Below are 20,617 nucleotides of genomic sequence, written 5' to 3'. Positions count from 1 at the left end.
GACAGTAAAGAATCTGCTTGCAATGCAGGAAACCTAGGTTCGATCCCTGGGTTGGGATGATTGCCTGGAAAAGGGCATGGCAATCCACTCCAGTATCCTTCTCTGGAGAATCCCATGGACAGAGGAGCCTAGTGGGCTACAGTCCGTGGGATTGCAGAGTCGGACATGACTGAGCAACTAACACTACTAGGGATATATAAATAAATAGATAAATTATTTAAAATAACTAGAGGGGCTTCCCTGGTGGTCCAGTGGCTGAAAATCTGCCTGCCAATGCAGGGGACATGGAACCCTGCTCTGGAAAGATTCCACATGCTGTGGAGCAACGAAGCCCACGCACCGCAACTGCTGAGCTCACACTCTGGAGCCTGCCAGCCACAGCTGCCCTAGAGCCTGTGCTTTACAGCAGGAGACCCCACAGTGAGAGGCCTGCACACCGCATCTAGACAGTAGTCCCCACTTGCCTCAACTAGAGAAAAAAGGCCTGCATTGCAACGAAGACCCAGCACAAAGATAAATAAATACAATTTAAAACACATTTTGCACAGCCAAGAGCAATTCAGAACAGGTCTTCAAAGTTCAGAACTGTCACAGACAAGTATAAAGCCAACAAACTCTATCTTAAGGTCATTTTATATATCCTTTCCTTACAGTGCTTACAGTTCTAAGCATATACATGTATTTATAATAATATAGTGTGGAGCTAGTGGTAAAGAACCCACCTGCTAGTGCACGAGATATAAGAGACACGGGTTCAGTTCCTGGGTCTGGAAGATTCCCTGGAGAAGGGCATAGAAAACCACTCTAGTATTCTTGCTTGGAAAATTCCATGGACAGAGGAGCCTGGTAGGCTACAGTCCACAGGGTTGCAAAGAGTCAGACATGACTGAAGCATACATATATATGTATGCATATATATTTTATATATATATATATAATTTTCTAACAAGCTAAATACATTTCAAAAATGTCCAGAGCACTGAAAAACCAATCACAGCTGCTCACTGCTCACACCAAGAAAGGTTGTCACTGACTTAGGTACAATAAAATGCCAGGAACAAAGAAGACACCTCCCTACAACATGTATCTTTGTAAGAATTTTCCTCACCCAAGGTGGGGAAAATGGAAATGCATTTACAAGACAGACCATTAGCTAGAAGGAAATGTGAAAACAGAAAAATCAATTGGTAACAATTGAAATAATTGCTAGAAGGCATAAAATATGTACTATGGTAACTTGTAACCAAGGCAGGAGAATAAAAGAATTGGGCTCAGGGTAGAAGAGAACTGGAAGGTCATCAACCTGGGGACACTGAAAATGGGGAGGAGAAATGGCACAGATAAGCCCTGCAGAGATGCAATAAAGAAACCCAAGGGCTGAGTGGGCTCCTAAGCCTGAGGTTAACGACTCTTGATAGTGTCTTCTCCTTTTTGGCAACTCCCAGAAAGGAGGTCACCAGAGCCACAGCCAAGCAAGGGCCCAGACTTTTGCTAGAATGAGAGGAAACATCTCCTTTGGGCAAGGAAAACCACGGATGTATTATTTTATTATTGTAGAGTACCGAGCTACTCCTCCAAATGAATGCATGAATGAACACATGAGTAAATATCCTTTGTCTATATATCTATCCCTTATCAATACATATATTTCATTGTTGTTGTTTAGTTGCTAAGTCGTGTCTGACTCTTTTGCAACCCCATGGACTATAGCCCACCAGCCTCCTCTGTCCATGGGATTTCCCAGGCAGGAATACTAGAGTGTGTTGCCATTTCCTTTTCCAATATATGTTGTATCTATATACAAATTTCCCCTTGTAAGGTTGGCAAATTATAGGTCAATATCTAGAATGAAACTCCTGAATTTTTAAGGGAAAATCAACACTTACTTTTATTCAGTAAGTGTTAAATAGCTAAAATCAAATTCTCCCCTGTTTTGATAGAAAAGAAATTAAAAGAACTGGAGTCCTACAAGTGGAGAAGAAAGGGAAGGGAGGGTCATGTGGACAGGATGAAGAAATGGGAGCCCAAGGACAGAGCAAATGGTGATCAGGGTCACCCATGACCCACTGATTTTAAGGAAATGGAAGTTAAGCCTAGGAACTTCCCCTACGGTCCAGTGTTTAAAGACTTCACCTTCCAGTGGAGGGGCACTGGTTCAATCCCAGGTCAGGGAACTAGGCTGCAGGGTGTGGCCAAAAATTAAATCCCCCCCCCAAAAAAAATTGGGTCTAGAAGCATTTCTATTATACCCAATGTGTCTACCTCTTCTCATGAGATCCATGACAATTCCAATGCATCATTATTTTGTGTTGTGTTTGGCTTTTCTAACAAACTCTAATTTAAGTGGGCCCATTCCTAGAGGAATCACTGTTTATAGTACAGTTGTGTCTTATTCTTTTTCGCTGCCGTTTTTCTTTTTCAGCTGGAGGAAAATTGCTTTACAGTATTTTGTTGGTCTCTGCCATACATCAACATGAATCAGCCGTATATATACCTATGTCCCTTCCCTCCTGATACCTTATTCGATGTATCAGAAGTTTCCTCTGAAAATTTTCAATTCTTCAGCAAAAAAGATAAACTATATTCCAAGCAACACTCACTAAACAAAATTTTGACCACCTACCCTGAGCAAGGCACTAAAAGTTAACATATTAATTAAACAGTGCTGTCCATACCAAAAATATTTAAAAGTCTGTAAGATCATTATAAGGCATGCCAACTCTTCATTTTTCTTTTATCAGCACTGCTGACATGTTTCATCTCATTCCATTACTCAAATATCACTGAGAACCTACTGATCACTGGTTCTTAAGCACAAGGACTCACCACCCAATGACAGACAAGTAAACATAATTACCACCGATAAGCACTAAGAGAGCAGTCTCCTCCAAAGGACAGTGACATGTGTGCATGTGTGTATATTCATATGTGCAAAATTTTGGTGAAATTAATCAGCACAGTCCTCTAGGCTACATGCTACACCTAATATTTCCCCTATTACTAAAATTTATCAGCACCCCTGCAGTCTGATGATAAAGATCCTGTACATAGCTGAAACTCACAACAATCAAAATTCAAAAAGGCCTCAAATGCTCAGCAAACACTAACTTAAGATCAAAGTACAATTCTGAGTTGTTGCTCATGTGTAATAAACCACAGTCACAATGATATCAACTTTCTAGGGTAGAAAAGCTACACATCTAAGAAGCTTCCCAGCCACGTATCAGTCAACTACAGACTGATGGAAAACTAAAGACCATTGGAAAGCAAGGGGTTCCAGTCCCAGCTGAACCACTCAATGCCCCTGGGCTGAAATCTTAGCCTCTCTGCAACTCCATATTCTCATCTATTGAATGAAAATGCTCAATTAGCTCCTAAAGTTCTTTCCACCTATTATATTATATTACATTTTCCTATCACAGTCATTCTATATGACTATTATAGAATATATATTAAAAACAGCCTAGATTGTTCATGACTCTGGTTATTCATACTGGACAAACTATTCAACAGTTCAAATGTTTCTCAAGATCTACTCACTCTAAGTGATGCACTCTGCTCTCTCAGAGTGTTGGGTCTGGGTTCAGAAGGCATTTCTCTCAGAGTATCCCCCTCAGAGAAGGGGAAGACCCTCACAGCTTTCTCCCTGAAATTTACTGTGCTTTCAACATAGCTGGAGAAGGCAATGGCAACCCACTCCAGTACTCTTGCCAGGAAGGTCCCATGGTTGGAGGAGCCTGGTAGGCTGCAGTCCATGGGATCGCTAAGAGTCAGACACGACTTCACTTTCACTTTTCACTTTCATGCACAGGAGAAGGAAACGGCAACCCACTCCAGTATTCTTGCCAGGAAGGTCCCATGGTTGGAGGAGCCTGGTAGGCTGCAGTCCATGGGATCACTAGGAGTCGGACACAACTTCACTTTCACTTTTCACTTTCATGCACAGGAGAAGGAAATGTCAACCCATTCCAGTATTCTTGCCTGGAGAATCCCAGGGACAGGAGAGCCGGGTGGGCTGTCGTCTACGTGGTCGCACAGAGTCGGACACGACTGAAGCGACCTAGCAGCAGCAGCAGCAGGGAACAAACCAACAGTTCAGAGAGAAGCTTTATAAGACAGGAAAACTTGACATCACTACTATTTATGTACCTGCATAAAGTCTGACATTTGTTGAGATCACAAAGAAAGGAGAGAATCCCAACATCAACTCTCACTCCTGTCTTTTGGTGCATTATCCAGGATTTTACGGAGGTCCAGATACAAAACACTGGGAATATGTGGAACTCTTCTCCACCTACTAACTTACTTATTAATCTGGGGCAAGTAGCAGGGCTACCCGAGGCTCCAGCTGCTGCTTCTATAAAATGGGTTAATGCTGCCACTTTGCCTTAAAGCCAAGAGAAACATGTAAGCAGGTCAAGAAGCAACAGTTAGAATCGGACATGGAACAACAGACTGGTTCCAAATTGGGAAAGGAGTGTGTCAAGGCTGTATATTGTCATCCTGCTTATTTAACTTCCATGCAGAGTACATCGTGAGAAATACTGGGCTGGATGAATCACAAACTAGAATTGAGATTGCTGGGAGAAATATCAACAACCTCAGATATGCAGGTGATATCACTTTAATGGCAGAAAATGAAGAGGAATTAAATAGCCTCTTAATGAGGGTGAAAGAGGAGAGTGAAAAAGCTGGCTTGAAACTCAACATTCAAAAAACTAAGATCATGGTATCTGGTCCCATCACTTCATGGCAAACAGAAGGAGCAAAAGTGGAAGCAGTGACAGATTTTATCTTAAAAAATCACTGCAGACAGTGACTGCAGCTATAAAATTAAAAGATGCTCCTTGGAAGGAAAGTTATGTGACAAACCTAGACAGCATATTAAAAAGCAAAGACATCACTTTGCTGACAAAGGTCCATATATTCAAAGCTATGGTTTCTCCAGCAGTCATGTGCAGATCTGAGAGTTGAACCATAAAGAAGGCTGAGCTTTGAAGAATTGAGGCTTTCAAATTGTGGAGCTGGAGAAGACTCTTGAGAGTCCCTTGGACTGAGCAGAGGGCAAACCAGTCAATCCTAAAGAAAAACAACCTTGAATATTCATTGGAAGGACTGATGCTGAAGCTGAAGCTCTAATACTCTGGGCCACCTGATGTGAAGAGCTGACTCACTGGAAAAGACTTTGATGATGGCAAAGACTGAGGGCAAAAAGAGAAGGAGGTGGCAGAGGATGAGATGGTTGGATGGCATCACTGACTCAACGAACATGAATGTGAGCAAACTCTGGACAATAACGAAGGGCATGGAAGCCTGGAGTGCTGCAGTCCATGGGGTTGCGAACAGTAGAACACAATTTAACCACCGAACAACAACAACGAAGACAAGACTAAATGTATCAAAGAACCTTCAGCACCGAGGTCTGTAATCCTGTGAGTTCCCTTTCTGAAGCAAGTCAATTAATTAAACACTCCCACTTTGAGTCTCAGATTAATGAAAACAAAAGAAGACTTCTTCAGGAATGCACTGGCAAGATTAAAATTCACTCCCATAGAAACATTCTCAAACAGTGTAAATTAACCCCTTTATTCAGTGGCAGGTATTAAAGGCAAGACAGCTATGCAGAGAGTATACATGTGACTTTGGTAGAAAACAGATTGGTGACTGATCCCCTATACATAAAAGACTAACCCTCCTCACATGTCATAAAGCAAGAGAGGCCCTGAAAAGGAAAATAATTACTCTAACATCTGGCAATGATCACATTACCTCTCTAAACTCTTGGAATTACAACCAAAACTCTGAAACTTGTCTGTGAGGCCAGGATGATGTAGCCCCCACCTATTTCTCTTTGGGGCCTCATTTTGTACCATTTCCATTTCAGTACTAGTAAGCTCCAAGCAAGCTACTTCTTTTCATTCCTGCCTCAGGCCCTTCATACATTACCCTCCTTGGCCTAATTAATACCCATTTACCCTTCAGGACTCAGCTCCAGTCACACTTTCTCAGGAAATTCTTCTGATCCCTCCTCCATCTGTATCCCCACCTCCACCCTCACCCCACTTCACACACACACACACACACACACAGACACACACACACAGACACACACACACACACACCCCACTCCATCCTACAGGCCAGGTCCTATTCTTATGTGCTTCCAAAGAATCATAGGTCTTTCCTTGAGAGAGTTTACAGACTGTCCGATATCTGAATATTCATTAATAGCCTCCCTAAGGCCCACCAGACAATAAACTCCATGAGAACAAGGGTTGGGTTAAAATCTGCTCAGTAATGCATCCCTAGCACCTGGCACAGAAGACAGTAAATGAATGAAATGTTGACATGATTGGTTCATCTGCAAAACTGTTGTCTTCTTCCATTTAATCCTTCTAAACCAGGTTAAATCTGGGAAAAGATATCAGGTAGCACATTGTATTGGCTTTGGGTACAAAACTGGACTAGACAGAAAAAAATTGACAAAAATAACCTAAGAAGGAAAGGATAGGGAAGAAGATCGAGAATGGGAGGCCATCCACCTCCCTAGTGCAGGGAGAACTGGGGGACACCCATTTCTCCCCCCCACCACAGTCTACCCTACACCTGTATCTTTATTACTAGGGCTTCCCAAGTGGTGAAAGTGGTAAAGAACCCACCTGCCAATGCAGGAGATGCCAGAGATGCAGGTTCAATCCCTGGGTCTGGAAGATCCGCTGGAGGAGGGCATAGCAACCCACTCCATGTTCTTGCCTGGAGAATCCCATGGACAGAGAAGCCTGGTGGGCTACAGTCCATAGGGTCACACAGAGTCTGGCTTGCTCTACATGTGACCTGCTCCAGAAGCGGCCCCCAGTCTAAAAAGACTCACCCCAACTATACATCATCCCAACTCCTTTTTTTTGGCTTAGCAGCCCCTTCAGTGGTATCTGAGAGTTTTGCCAAGCTAAAATCATCCTAAAACTTTACTTTTGAGTTTTCTAGAACTGTAGGCAATCTGCTATAGAGCATATAGAATGAAGTACATTTGACACTGAAGTGTCTGGCAAAACAGAAAAGGCACTATTTTACAATCCCACTATTCACAGCTCCTTAGAAGAGACCTTTTTAACCCTTTTTCTTTGCATCTCACTTAGATAAAAATAAAATGCTTTTAGCATTTCAGATTAATTCAGCTACAGATGATCAACAATTTGATTATGAGGACTAAAGATAAGTGCTATATCAATTTCACACTCTCTTAAAAGAAAAAGAAATGTGTAGAATCAGAAATCAGTTATACAAGGATCCCCAATTCAGAAATCTCAATCAGGAATATAAATGAGAATCACAAGTAAGGCATATTATTTCTTTTAAAGCCTGCCACAAACCCATGCCCTTTAGCAATATTTATGAGAGTCTCCAACTCACTTGGAAGTCTGTTTAGCCTTATACTGCACCAAAGGCTAATAAAACACGATATCTGGTTTCTATGACCATAGCATATTAGACTCATCAGACAGACCATAGGCAGGAGGCAGCTATTGGTGGCTGCTGGTACATTGATAGAAATGTCAAAAGCTAATAACTCAAACTGTAAAGAATCTGGCCACAATGCGGGCACCTGGGTTCTATCCCTGGGCCAGAAAGATCCCTGGAGAAGGGCATAGCAACCCACTCCAGGATGCCTGAAGAATCCCACGGACAGAGGAGCCTGGTGGGCTACAGTCCATGGCGTCGAAAAGAGTCAGACACAACTGAGCGACTAACGTACATAATCCAACAGTAAGTAACACCTAGAAAGTACTCAGGTGAGTTATTCATCAACAAACACTAACTAGATTAAAAACACTAAAAGATACAAGATGTCTACGAAATAAAAGATGTTTAGCAAATCTGATACTTAAGCAGAGATCTCTTTATTCCTTGTGCTGTGCTGTGATCAGTCGCTTGCTCAGGTGCTCAATTGTGTCCCATTCTTTGCAACCTGTGGACTGTAGCCCACCAGGGTCCCCTGCCCATGGAATTTTCCAGGCAAGAATACTGGAGCAGGTTGCCATCTCCTACTCCAGGGGATTTTCCAACCCAGGGAGCGAACCCAGATCTCCCACATTGCAGGCAGATTCTTTACTGCCTCAGCCATCTTTAGGAGCTCCTAAAACTATACCTGAATCACAATGAAACTGTACAACCAATATACTCATAGTAATAAAGTCTCACAGGAAAAATAAGTAAATCATAATCAGTAAATTCTTTACGAAGGCAACAATGTAGATTCATTTTAGAAAGGTTCCCATAAATTACAAAACTACTTTGATATTTCAAGATGTAATTTTCCATCTTTTTGTAGAAGCTGCCCTACTGAAATCCCACATTTCCAGACAAGACTAGATAAGAGTATATGCATTGTAAGAGTATATGTAGCAAGGAGAGTAAATTTGAAATATACCATCTCTTCTGGTTCTCAAAAGAAAATTAAATTTTATAAAAGAAGAACATGTCCAAACTAGCAAATTCTTCAGTTCATCAATAGGATATGAAGATCTTTAACACCAAAATATTAAATTAATAAATGAAATACTTCATTCAAAGACTATAGCTTGTGAAACTATTTTCCATAAAGGAAATTCACTGATAATCACAAATAATTGTGATGCTTTACCAGATGTTTCCAAGTTTGTCAAAGGCTGGGATTATTACATGCTTTAATAAATAAAATATTTTTGATGGTTCTCATTCAAGAGCTGATTCTTTGGTGGTCCTGGAAGTATTGAGTCGATTAACAAAACCAACTTTTTTAATGTAAATTGAAACTAAAGCTTAAAAATTTTTTAAAGAAACAGTGAACTCCACACTTAAGCCCACTTCAAATCAGTGAGCCAGAAAGGAACTTGAGATCAGCTGTCCCACCCAACTCCCCAGATTTTTAAAACAAGCAAATAGCTAGATACCCAGGGCAGGCATTGTCTATTTTCTGCTTAAAGATCACAAAAGACAATGACTCCTCTTTTACTTTCATTATAGACTCCCCTTTTTATTTCCCTTCCCCATCCCCCAAATAAAGCAACAAAAAGGTAGCTTCTCCTTCTGATTTACATACATGCCCTACTTTAAGGTGTCACTTTTTCCCAATCATCCAAACCATGAATCTTGAACTTAACCTTCAATTGCCCTGACCCCTCAAATGCCTCAAACACAGTCAATCCATCCCCTCTAGCCTCTCTCCCACCTAGCCTTTGTTCCCATTGCTGTAACCATAATCCAGTCTTGCCACACCTCCCAGTCCAGTACTTGTCCTGAGCAGAGCTCTGCTCAGTCTCCCTGGGTCATTCATAAACCAGTAGAGCTGAGATCCAAACAGCTTTCCATAAGCCAGTCCCCAACCATGCGTCCAGCCTCACCCATGACCTCTCTGCACTTCAAGAATTTTGCCTCACCTAACAAAATCTTGATATTCCCCAACACTGAAATCTTTCTTTCTTCCCTTCTGCTCTCATTCATTCAGCTAAAATTTCTTGTACACCCTCTAAGCCAGGCTCCGTGCTAGATATATGCATACAGTGGTGAGCAAAAATAGGCGGTACTTGTCCTCACAGAGATTATAAAATATACTCTTCGCTCTTACACACCCTTCAAAAGCTAGTTCAAATGTCACTCTATGAAGTCTTTATCACTCTGGGAAGTAATATCTCTTCCTTTCTTGGATTTTTGATATATTCATTTACAACTTTTGTCATTTCTTGCCTGTATTTGTTTACACTTCCTTCTTTCTGTATTTGTGTATTCCCAAAGCATTAGCATACTGCTCTGTACCAAAATCTATCCCATCTAAATATTCCATGTTTGTTTTGGGGGGAGTGGGTGTTTTTTTTTCGTTTTTTTTTTTTTTTTGGCCCCGCCATGCAGCATGAGGGATCCTAGTTCCTCTGCCAGGGATCAAACCCGTGCCTCTGCAGTGGAAGGACGAAGTATCAACCACAGGACTGTACTGTTTCCTCTATTTCCAACCACCTACAACTTTTAAATTATGCTTTTTTCACTACCCATAACAACATGTCAAGAGTCTTTTTTCCTTTCTCTCTCTTTCCTTTTAAAGCACAAAGATGCACTAAGCTGTGGCTAAGTGTAAGTCATTTACTTTCGGCTTTGGAATGTGTTTATGAACTTACAAATGAGAACATCTGATGTCTTAGGGATCTACTTCAAACACAATAATGAAGCCACCCTGTGGTGACTTGGCCAACAAAGAACTTGGACAGCACACAGCTCCTCACAGGACTCTCCTCCAACCCATTTGACTCCCTTCTCAGGCTTCCTGATTAAGACTAGCCCTGTCAGTTTTAAATGAGTCCTCAGCACCTCAGTTAAATTTTGCATTTTCACCAAGCTTGTCTCGAGCAAACGGAAAGAACTGAGTAACAATTTGTCCTTATGAAGAACAGAAATCGACAACCCCAGTGTGGATGCCAAAGAGGTCAAAACAGCAAGTATTTAATAAATCAGTATCCTGAAAATAAAAGTTGACTCTAGTGGGTCACAGAATTAAGAACTGACTGGTGAATGCATAAGTGAAGTGAGTGAAGTCGCTCAGTCGTGTCCGACTCTTCGCAACCCCATGGACTTGTCGCCTACCAGGCTCCTCCGTCCATGGGATTTTCAAGGCAAGAGTACTGGAGTGGGTTGCCATTTCCTTCTCCAGGGGATCTTCCCAACCCAGGGATCAAACCTGGGTCTCCTGAGTTGTAGGCAGACAGTTTTACTGTCTGAGCCACCAGGGAAGTGGTGAAGGTATACAGATATCTATCTCCTCATGATGCACACAGCGTAATAATCCTGGTTATATACACAGGTACACATACATAAGCACACGCCTAAAACTCTTGTGTTCAAAACAGAATGGAATAAGTGGCCCTGAATGAAACTGTTATTTCTGCAAGATTAGGATGAGAGAAAGGAGAAAAGGGGAAGAAAGTAGAAACCTATACTACCTTTTAAAAGCTAAAGAGTTTTCTGAGTTTTCAGGAGAATTCTATGCACAAATCATTACATCTTAAGTGACACCAGTTAAGCAGCAAGAACATTTCACAGTCTGCCTGCAAAGAATTTTCATAAGCTTATAAAAACTGGGCTTCTTTTGTTTTCACCTCTCCTATTAACATACAATGATAATTAACTCAATTTATTTTCTCTCTCTCTTTTAGGCAGGGCAGTCCACTGAAAGGAGAAAAAGCTAATTCATATCCACAAAAGTGGAGTTGCGGGAAAACATTTTAATTACTACCAGACATACCCAGATACAGCCTGGACAGAAATTTGTGTACACAATGTCAGCAGCCCATTCCTTGCCAAAGCCATCACCACTCAAGTTAGAAGGGTCACATGAGCCAGGGAGGGGCAAAGCTGTTCTCCACCCTCTTTACCAGCCTCAGGCTCAGGACAAATGGGAACTTGCTGGAAGCATGACTGAGAGAATGACTTCAGGGTAAACTTACTAGCTCAATGACCTTCAGATCTACATAATCCTCTCTGAGTCTCAGTTTCCTATCTATAAAGCAATATAGATAGGTGACAATAATAGCACCTAACTCCTAGGGTTGTTCCCAAGATTGAGTCAATGTATATAAAGAACACTGCTTGTCATAGGACTATAAATATTAGCTTGTCATGGGACTATAAATATTAGCTGCTGCTATAATTTTATTTTTATTCTCCTGGTGAAATGTGTCTCTGAATTCAACTCTATCTCCTGTTCTGTCTATATCACAGAGATTTGAGGTACCAAATGATGGCCCTACAGCTCTAGGCCCAGGGGCTTCCCTGGTGGCTGAGAAGGTAAAGAACCTGGCTCAGTGCAGGAGACTCAGGTTTGATCCTTGGGTCAGGAAGATCCCCTGGAGAAGGGAACGGCTACCCACTCTAGTACTCTTGCTTGGAGAATTTCATGGACAGAGGAGTCTGATGGGCCACAGAGTCAGACACAACTGAGCAACCTTCACTTTCAAGGCTCTATATAAGATCACATTTCTGAGCATATCTGTGTATGTTCATAAGCTTAGGTGGCATTCAGCTTTCCGTGACATTGGCCTACTTGTTACACATTAAATTCAAAATAAAAACTGAAAAAACAAAAGAGTTTCTTCCTACCTCAATCTAACCTAAATCTTCTATTCCTACAATATTTCTGGGCAAGGGAAGTTTCTCTGTCTTTCTCTCAAAGATGTCCTAGTCTCACATTTCAACTCAAGCCTATGCTACAAGCTACATGTAAGAAATCATTCTTTTATAAATTATTTATCCCAAAATTCCCAGTTGCATTAATATCAGGCTACTTTAATAAAGTTTAAATGAAAATTGGACATTTTAAATTATTTAAATCTTCAAGTTAATTAGTCCTCATTAGAGGCTGCTCATTCTTCCATGCTAAACCATTTGGTGAAATTCTTTGAATCATTTCAGAAACTGCTTAATATGCAGTCCCCAGAGTATGTCCATGAAGAGTTCTCTCCTGCATTTTCAGTACCTTTACAAACACGAAAACAGAAGAAATGAAAATGGACAAGACTTCTACAATCTCCTTTCTATGCATAGACATTCAACTCTATACCCATCACTGTTAGGAGGGGCCCACACAGTTATAACAATTAACATATTTGATTTTGTTAACTTTCGAGCCAAAAGGAATTTGAGCCAAGTTATAAAAAGTAAGCCCCTATTTGGATTACACAGCCCAATTCCAAAACCAAAGAACTAGCCTTTCTGGAAAGTTGTGCATTATTTATAGCTTAATCAAATACAGACAAATCTTTAAAAGGTTCCCTTTTTGGGGGGGACTACATTTTCCCCACAAGTGTGGTAGTTTATACTCTGATTTTAATTCTGATCTGTGAAATCATAACTCAAGGATAAATATATGCTTTATTGTCAACCATATTTTACTAAAATTGCTCATGCCTTTATACTAATGTGGTAACTTCTGTTTAAAATTCAAAGAGAAAATTCATTTCTAATAGATAGTTGGGATCTCATAAGGCCACTTTGTTAACCCTTCTCCACTAGCTTCTCGGACAGTTGCCAGGTGGGGGTAGCGGATGCACCTGTGGGTCTGGGTTGCCAATCTATGCCTCCTGCCCTGACAGGTGTCAGGGCTGGTAGCTACCAAACCAGGATTAAGAAACTTCAGGGCCTTTACTGCCTTCCCAGATCCAACTCAGAGGTGTGGGGTATCTCTACAGCAGGCACCCCACTCCAACAACCCCACAGGCAAAGTCAGCTTGAAGCAAAGTCAGCTTGAAAACAGTTCTAAAATTTTGGCTGGGAGAAATTTTGCCCATAGTTCCTTTAAGAGGAACAAAGCCTTGCTATTTAAATATTTGTTGATTTATTTAATTCAAAAAAATAATAGTTGCATTTCCAGGATGATAATTTAGCCAAAAAGGAAGCATTTCACTTATACATTCTGAAAATAAGTACACAGATATAGGGCTGTATAAGGCTCTGTGTGATCACATATACTAATATTCTCCTTTCCTTGCAGGCATGCTAAGTCGGTTCAGTCATGTCTGACTCTTTGTGACCCTATGGACTATGGTCCACCGGGCTCCTCTGTCCATGGAATTCTCCAGGCAAGAATACTGGAGGGGGTTGCCATGCCCTCCTCCAGGGGATCTTCCCAACCCAAGGATCGAACCCGTGTCTCCTGAGGCTTCTGCACTGAAGGCAGATTCTTTACCGCTGAGCCACCAGGCAAGCCTTCTCCTTTCCTTAGAGAATTACAATCTGATATAATAGGCCAGGTTTTCCTCACCATAAGCTATCTGTCATAGAAGAACCCTGATATTACTCATCCTTCAAAGGCCTCTGTGGTCTCTCTAATTCACTGTGTCCTAAAAGCAGTGCTGACAAGATGGATTCCACTGTGTCTGTTCCTCTCCCCTCTCTTCTCTCTCCTTCAGCATTGATCCACCTTTTTGGCTGCTTATTACTACCTCTTTCCCTTGGTTCCTCTCATCCTGGTCATGCCTATGAAATACAGCCCTTGATATTTTTCTCTGTTCTCCCAGAAATTACATCATTCTCACAGCTTTATCATCTTTTGGAGGAAAACCTCCAAATCTAAGGACTTCTAATTTATGTGATATCCAACCCTGATGTGCACATCCCATAAACTCCCTCCTTCCAACCTGACCAATACGGAAACGCCTGCTCTCCCCACAAAAGCCAGTTCTTCTGCCCTACTTCTTGTTTCAGTCAATGGTCTCAGCAGGTTTACTGTGACCCAGGCTGTCTAAAAGATGTCTTGGACCCCTCTTTTTCCTCAGCACCACACCAACCCACATACCTGATCTGTTGCCAAGTCAACATGGATTCAGAGCTCTTCTTTCCACCACCATTGCCACCAGTTCTAATCAAGGCATTTATTTCTTCCCCCTGAACATTTCAGAATTTCTCTAACCAGGCTCTACTTCCTCTCTAATCTGTCCAAAATGATGCTATCATATTAGTTTTTTGAGAGAGGATATATGTACTCTAGGGTTTCCCAGATGGCTCAGTGGTAAAGGATCTGCCCGCAACGCAGAAGACACAGGAGACTTGGGTTCAGTCCCTGGGTCAGGAAGATCCCCTGGAGAAGGAAACGGCAACCCACTCCAATACTCTTGTCTGGAGAATCCCACGGACAGAGGAGTCTGGAGGGCTACAGTCCAAAGGGTTGCAAAGAGTCAAACACAACTGAGCGACTAAGCACAGAACACACATACGTACTCCAGAACTAGAGGGCTCGATTTCAAATTCCAGGTCTGCTACTTCTTACTTTTACCTAACCTCTCTGTTCCTTATTCTCATCATTTGCACACTAAGGATAATAACAGTTAACGGCCTAAAAACTGACGTGAAAATAAAATATATAGTTGTGGAACACCGAGCACCTGGCGTGCATTTAAATCCTCTATGAAATGTGCCATTATTTGCAGTTAGCATAGGACCAGTCATACCCTGGACTGCCCCCAAATCCTCAAGAGAGTCCCATGGCATACTAAGGGAACCCTGGCACTCAATCTGCCCAGCTGACCTTTCAGCTTCAGATTACACAGCCCCATTTGAACCTGTATACACACCAGGCAAACCAGAGGTCTCACTATTCCCTGAGGACATTCTAGAGCCTCCCTCCTCATCCTTGCTATTCCTGCTTCTGGGATCTCTCCTCTCCCATCTCTGTCCATTCTGCAAACCAGTCTTAACTCTTCCATGAAGGCTTTTCTGAACCCCTCAACCAAACGTGTTCTCCCAGCCATGAATTCCCCCCAGCACCGGGGGTGTATGTGAATCTAGGGCAGTTATCTTTTCTCTCTCTCTCACTGAAGTCCTGTCTTTCTCCCTCCAGCTCTGGCACTCTGTGAAGGTAACATGTATCCATCTTCATTGTATTCACTATATCATCTAATCCTGTATAATGTTGAAGGTGACCAAAAAATGGAGTTGTGGGTGATCAGAACCATAGCTACTCCCGTGGCACAGTAGTTGGGCACCTCAAACAAAAAGATGTACACACTCTGCCCAGACTAAAGTCTTTATCAAAGTTTCAAATGACATCAAAATTTCACAATATAAATTGGATGGTCTTTCCAGAAAGTCTTTCTTTACAGAAATACAGTAGAATCAGTATAAGAAGAATGTGATTTGAAGTCCTATCCTAAAATACTAACATTAAAATCATACAAAAATCTTTCCTCATATATAAATATCAGAATCAAACCACTGAGCACTGTGTTTAGTTGACTAAACATAATTTCCTGTTAGATCTAGATCTATCAACTAGCGATCCCAAAAGAAGCAACTGAGACCTTAATGCCTGGGGTTAATTCAGTGACATATTAACCTTCAGCACATCACTGAAGAATTGAACATAATAGCGTATACACTGTGCCTACCCTCAGACTCACGGAGGTCCCCAAACTCTACATACAGAAAAAGAAAGCGACAACAATGCACGTTCCCAACAGAATGAATACTCCAGAAACACTGCTGGCAGTGACATCATCCAGGTACCTGAGGTCAGGGGAGTAGGCAGTGCAGTACTCCATTCTGTCTAGGAGCAGAGCTGTAATCTGACACCAGGGATTTAGACCTCTTTGCTGCAGCAGCTCTGGGCATTCATGAGCAGCAGCAAAGGGCTCTTTCATTCCCACTTTTGCTTCAGCCATTCAAGGAGCATCCTGCTCCCAGCACCAGTAAGAGAAATGTCCTGAAGACATCAGTTTCATGAATCCCTCTGATGAAGTGACAATTAAAGATTGTTTTCCCTCAAAGAAAAGATATGCTCTGGATGGTCGAGAATACTCTCACTCTTCGAACGCCTGGTGGTACTCACAAACCCTTAGGCAGAACTCCCAAAATCCCCCTTAACAGCACAAGTCCTAAGACACTTTCTATAATGAATACAGTTCACTTAACTATGTTCATGTAATTGGACTTTTGGTTAAGACAACAAGAAAGTAAAATTAAATTTTCCTGTTAGAATATACTGACTACCCTGAAACACCAGCTCTTTTAATAAAAGGACATAATCAAGCCAACTCAGCCTTCTTATTCCTTACTATTATGTTGCTTCTCTCTCTTTGAATTAAATGTTTACTATACTATAAGCTTTTTCATGTAGATCAACAGTCTTTCACACAAAACAATTCCCTAAATGCATCTTTCACTCTTAAATCCTAATCCCACAAAGCCAAAGTAACCAAAGAATGTAAATCAGTACTCCTATATCACTTCCTCAAAGGCAAAAATAATGCAGTGACGCTTGGGACAATCAAATAAAATAACGCAACAATTTACCACCCAGGTAAAATCTTACTCATAGATATGACTGGGACACAGCTAAGTGTGTCCCACTTTCCAAATATGAGCCGCACAAACAAAAACATCCTGGGATACAGCAGAAGCCTTGTGAACCGTAAAGCTGAAGCACCTGTAATACACACCCTGCCCTGTACTCTGTAGGTGCTCCAATAAATACCCTATGACTGATTCACATGCGTATTACAGAATCGAGCAAGGACAGAGGGTGCCTCTCCCTGGCCCTGCTCTGGGGGGTGTTAAGAATCTACAGTTGCAGTTTACTGTGGTGGTAGGAAGAACTAATATAGACAGAGGACTAAAAGGAATGAGGTGATGACAGGTTCAAATTACCTTAACTTTCCCTGCACCTCTTCCCCAGCCTCTGAGCCTAAGAAATTGGATTTGTTACTTGCACCACTGGGGAAGGAGAATAGAACTGTCATAAAGGTGCATAGCATTTCCTTACCCAAGAGCCAACAAGTTAAATAGCTGAGATTAAAAAAACATATAGAAACTTACTTTTCATAGACCAGCTCCTCATCGATGGAGAAATAGTGGGTATTTACTGTGCTTTTTGGTCTATTCCTTAAAGTAGCAAAATATAACCGATCTGAAAGACAAGTTTAAAAGATGGGAGAAAACATGAGAAGCAGGGAAGCTGGTGGGGTAGCGGGGTGCTAATACACTAGGATCAAAATAACAACTGCTACCCGGTATTTAAAGACCCATTAACACGTGGAATTCTTGCAGAAACCTGATCTCTCCCGGAAAGCTAGAGATCCGAAAGCACACCAGTTCAGAGAAGCGAGTCGAGGGCCCGACTGAGGGACTCAGTGGGGTGCAAAGCTCCCTGATCTCCCTGGTTTCAGGCCAGCGGGAGCAGGTAGAAGCTGAGGGTACCCGTTGAACTGGAGATGGAAGTTTGGTTCAGAAATCTCCAGACCTCTGCGGAAGGGGAAGAGAGAGGCGAGACTCTCCCCTACAGCTCCAGAGACTTCAAGAGGAAGGGAGGAGAGACAGGGGGTGTGGTTGGAGGTGTCCCGTAAACCGAGATCCAGCAACAGTAGGATAAAGGCAACTGAAAGGATCCCCTGGAGCAGAATTCCCCTCGAGCCGCTGCGTGCTGGAGCCCGGCAGAGGACGGTGCGGTCTCTTTACCGAGCTGGGAGGCCTTCCGAAAGTGCTGCAGAGGGAACGAGGGACGCAAGAAAGACAGAGAAGCCGGAAGCGGGGGGTCCTCGGGGGAAAGGATAGTACGGAAAAGGGATAAGAGCGCGCGCAGCGATTGCAGTACGCTGGGGGTCCAAGAAGAAGCCGGAGACAGTGGTTGGGACGCAGGGGCGAGAAGTGAAGAGCTGGGGTGTCAACAGAGGGTTGGAGGATGCCGGGCGACTGCTCCTCACCTTTCATGAACTCGCAAGCCCCGATTAGTTCCCCTGACTCCGCTGCCATCTTAAGCGAGATACGCACGGGAGAGGGCTGGGTCGTGGCCAGCTGAGGTTACCCGCCCCCGGGGGCTTCCCCAGTGCCCAGGAGCCGGGAAGCTTGCAGTCCGGAACACCGAGCCCGCCCGAGAGAGGCAGCAGGCGCCGAAGGCGGAGGCGGCTGGGGGGTCAGCGCGCCGGGCGCCCCGGGGACATTCCGTGGGGAACCCGAGCACGCTCCGAGCGGGGCGCACACGCCCCGGGCTGTGGCCACTCCGATTCGGACCCGGCTGCTGCCCCTGCTCTGCCGCCGCCGCGCCTGGGAAACGCAAACCAGCTCTCACGGCCGGGCAAAGTCTTCCCCCGGCTCCCAAAGTGATCATGGAGGAGGAGACGTCTGGCCCCGATCGCGCCCGTGGCTACTCGTGAGGCAGCGGGCAGGACTCTGGTGCCCGCCGGCTGGCAGCAGCTGCTCCGGCTCCTCCTTCGCCACCTCCTTTCAGCAGCAACTCTTCCTCCTCCTCCTCCCCTTGGGTCCGCCCCCAGGCCTTCCTCCCCGCCCTCCCTCAGCTCCCTCCACTTTCACGGCTCCGCGGCCATCCCTTAAAGGGACAGCCCAGCTCCTTTCTCCGCGCCCGCCCCGCGCCCCAGTTACCAGGCGCCCCGCAGGTCACTAAGAGCCAGTTGCTAAGGCTTTGTTACCGTCCACCAATTGCTGTACGGGATACGCGGCCCTGGGCCGAGGAGCCAGGAGGGGCCTCCAGACCAGAAACTTATGAATGAAACGGTGGAGTTGGGAGTGTCCCGGAGAGCGCTGCTGTAGCTTTTCAGGCAAGGATGAGCCCGCGCCCCTTCGTTTTCTGCATCCCACTGAGTCTTCTTCCCACTCCAGAGTTTTCGTCTGTCTCTCTCATTCTCTACTTCTCTCACCCCACTCACTCTTGTTCCAAACTCTTGCATGCGCGCGTGCACACGTACATTCTTATAGATATAGGATCTCGGTGCCCCACCTTACCTACAGCTAATCTTTCAACCACCGCCCATCCCACCACTGAGGGATCTCTATCTTTATAAGAAATAAAATCTGAAGAAGAAAAAAAAAAGCCCTACCTCCTAGCTCAGAACACCTATTGGTTTCCTCTACACACACTGGATTCTGAATTAACTTGTGCTTTGTTCTCACGGGGTAAAACGTTCCCATCCGGTTCCCCACGTCCTCTCATTTGGGTCGCCGCTGTGGGCGCAAATCATCACAAATGCCAAACCTTAATACTGCTCTGGTCCCCGTGGTGGGCGGGGCGGAGGAACGCGACCAGCCCGGGGGCGGGGAGGGAACAGAGGTATGGGGAGACGGCCACAAGTCCACGGGAAAAATAAACACAAAAGAACTTCTTGACGCAGGCTTAGCTGAAGCGCTGGGGGTGGTTCATCTCAAAGAAGCCCTTGACTTGATTCTGTAAGGCTTTTTGAACAGCTAGAACAACTTTAACGCAGGGTGTCCTACCAGCGTGCTTAATTAAAGGGCAGTCCCTGCGATATGAAAATGGCGCTACGGACCCATCGCCGGAAGAGCATGCGCTCTGAGTGGTTTCTCCAGAAACAGAAAAGGATTTGTGCCAGCCTTTGGTTTCGCAGTCGTTTGTTTACCTCTTGGAGGAAGGGGGCGCGCAAGAGAAGAGACGACTGACTGAAGGAGCGCTCTGAGGCCAACAAGTGAAACTCAATTTACTGGTCTTAGTTTTGCTGGCTATCCAACAGGCTGAACAGCCGCAGAAAAAGGATAAACCAATATTACTTGGATATTCAGAAAAGATATTCGGAACATCTCAGTAATTCTAATCAAACAAGCCCTTGCAAGATAGTTAAAAAGAAAAACCTACCCTAACATCCACATCTTCGAGACAATCATATAAATTTAAAACTGGGGGACTCAGTAAAGACGACTTCCTGTCATCCCCTAGTCTTGAGTAAAGACTATCTCGAAAGAGTTTTTAAAGCCGAAAAAGTCCTGAAAAGATGAATTCTAATGAGTGTTCCACTCTGCTGAGATGCACTTCTCGTTTTACGGGCCCCTGGCATGGCTATGGAATTCTAAAGAACGAAGTATCTCTAAACGTACTGTTCACATTCAACAATTGTCTGCATTTTCCCTGATATTTATTCCCACAAATCGAGTATCAACAATCATGTCGGCCAGTTCATATTATTTTGCTGAAGTTTGAGACTTAATATGTGAAAGTTATGGAAAAGCAAAATATGTGAATATCTCAATAAATTTACCCACTTGTTTAAAAAGCTAAATTAATCCAGTGCTGGCAATCTGTTTCTAAACTGGATGACGTAAAATTCATGTAGATTAAATTCCTTAACAAAATTTCTAA

General features: G+C 43.4%; 1 protein-coding gene across 15 annotated transcripts in view; it reads right to left on the bottom strand.

The window, feature by feature from the left end:
- The window catches only part of CDC14A (cell division cycle 14A), a 183,866-nt gene extending 165,086 nt beyond the window's left edge, over positions 1-18,780 (bottom strand). For 7 of the 15 annotated variants that reach the window (XR_011258734.1, XR_011258736.1, XM_069598887.1 and 4 more), the window contains exons 1-2: positions 18,216-18,780; positions 17,332-17,422 (exon numbers count right to left, since the gene is read on the bottom strand). Coding sequence is in view for 10 of the 15 variants with exons in the window: in XM_069598887.1 (XP_069454988.1) it covers positions 17,332-17,422; positions 18,216-18,264 (140 nt within the window). In the remaining 5 variants the exon portion in view is untranslated. The remainder of the gene's footprint in view (positions 1-17,331; positions 17,423-18,215) is intronic. The other 8 variants (XR_011258733.1, XR_011258735.1, XM_069598869.1 and 5 more) reach the window with 2 other exon arrangements.
- Between the last annotated feature and the right edge of the window lie 1,837 nt (positions 18,781-20,617).

The sequence above is a fragment of the Ovis canadensis genome, chromosome 1 (assembly GCF_042477335.2).
Source record: "Ovis canadensis isolate MfBH-ARS-UI-01 breed Bighorn chromosome 1, ARS-UI_OviCan_v2, whole genome shotgun sequence".
NCBI lineage: Eukaryota > Metazoa > Chordata > Mammalia > Artiodactyla > Bovidae > Ovis > Ovis canadensis.
The sequence above is the reverse complement of the archived record's forward strand: the minus strand, read 5'-3'. Positions and strand labels throughout refer to the sequence as shown.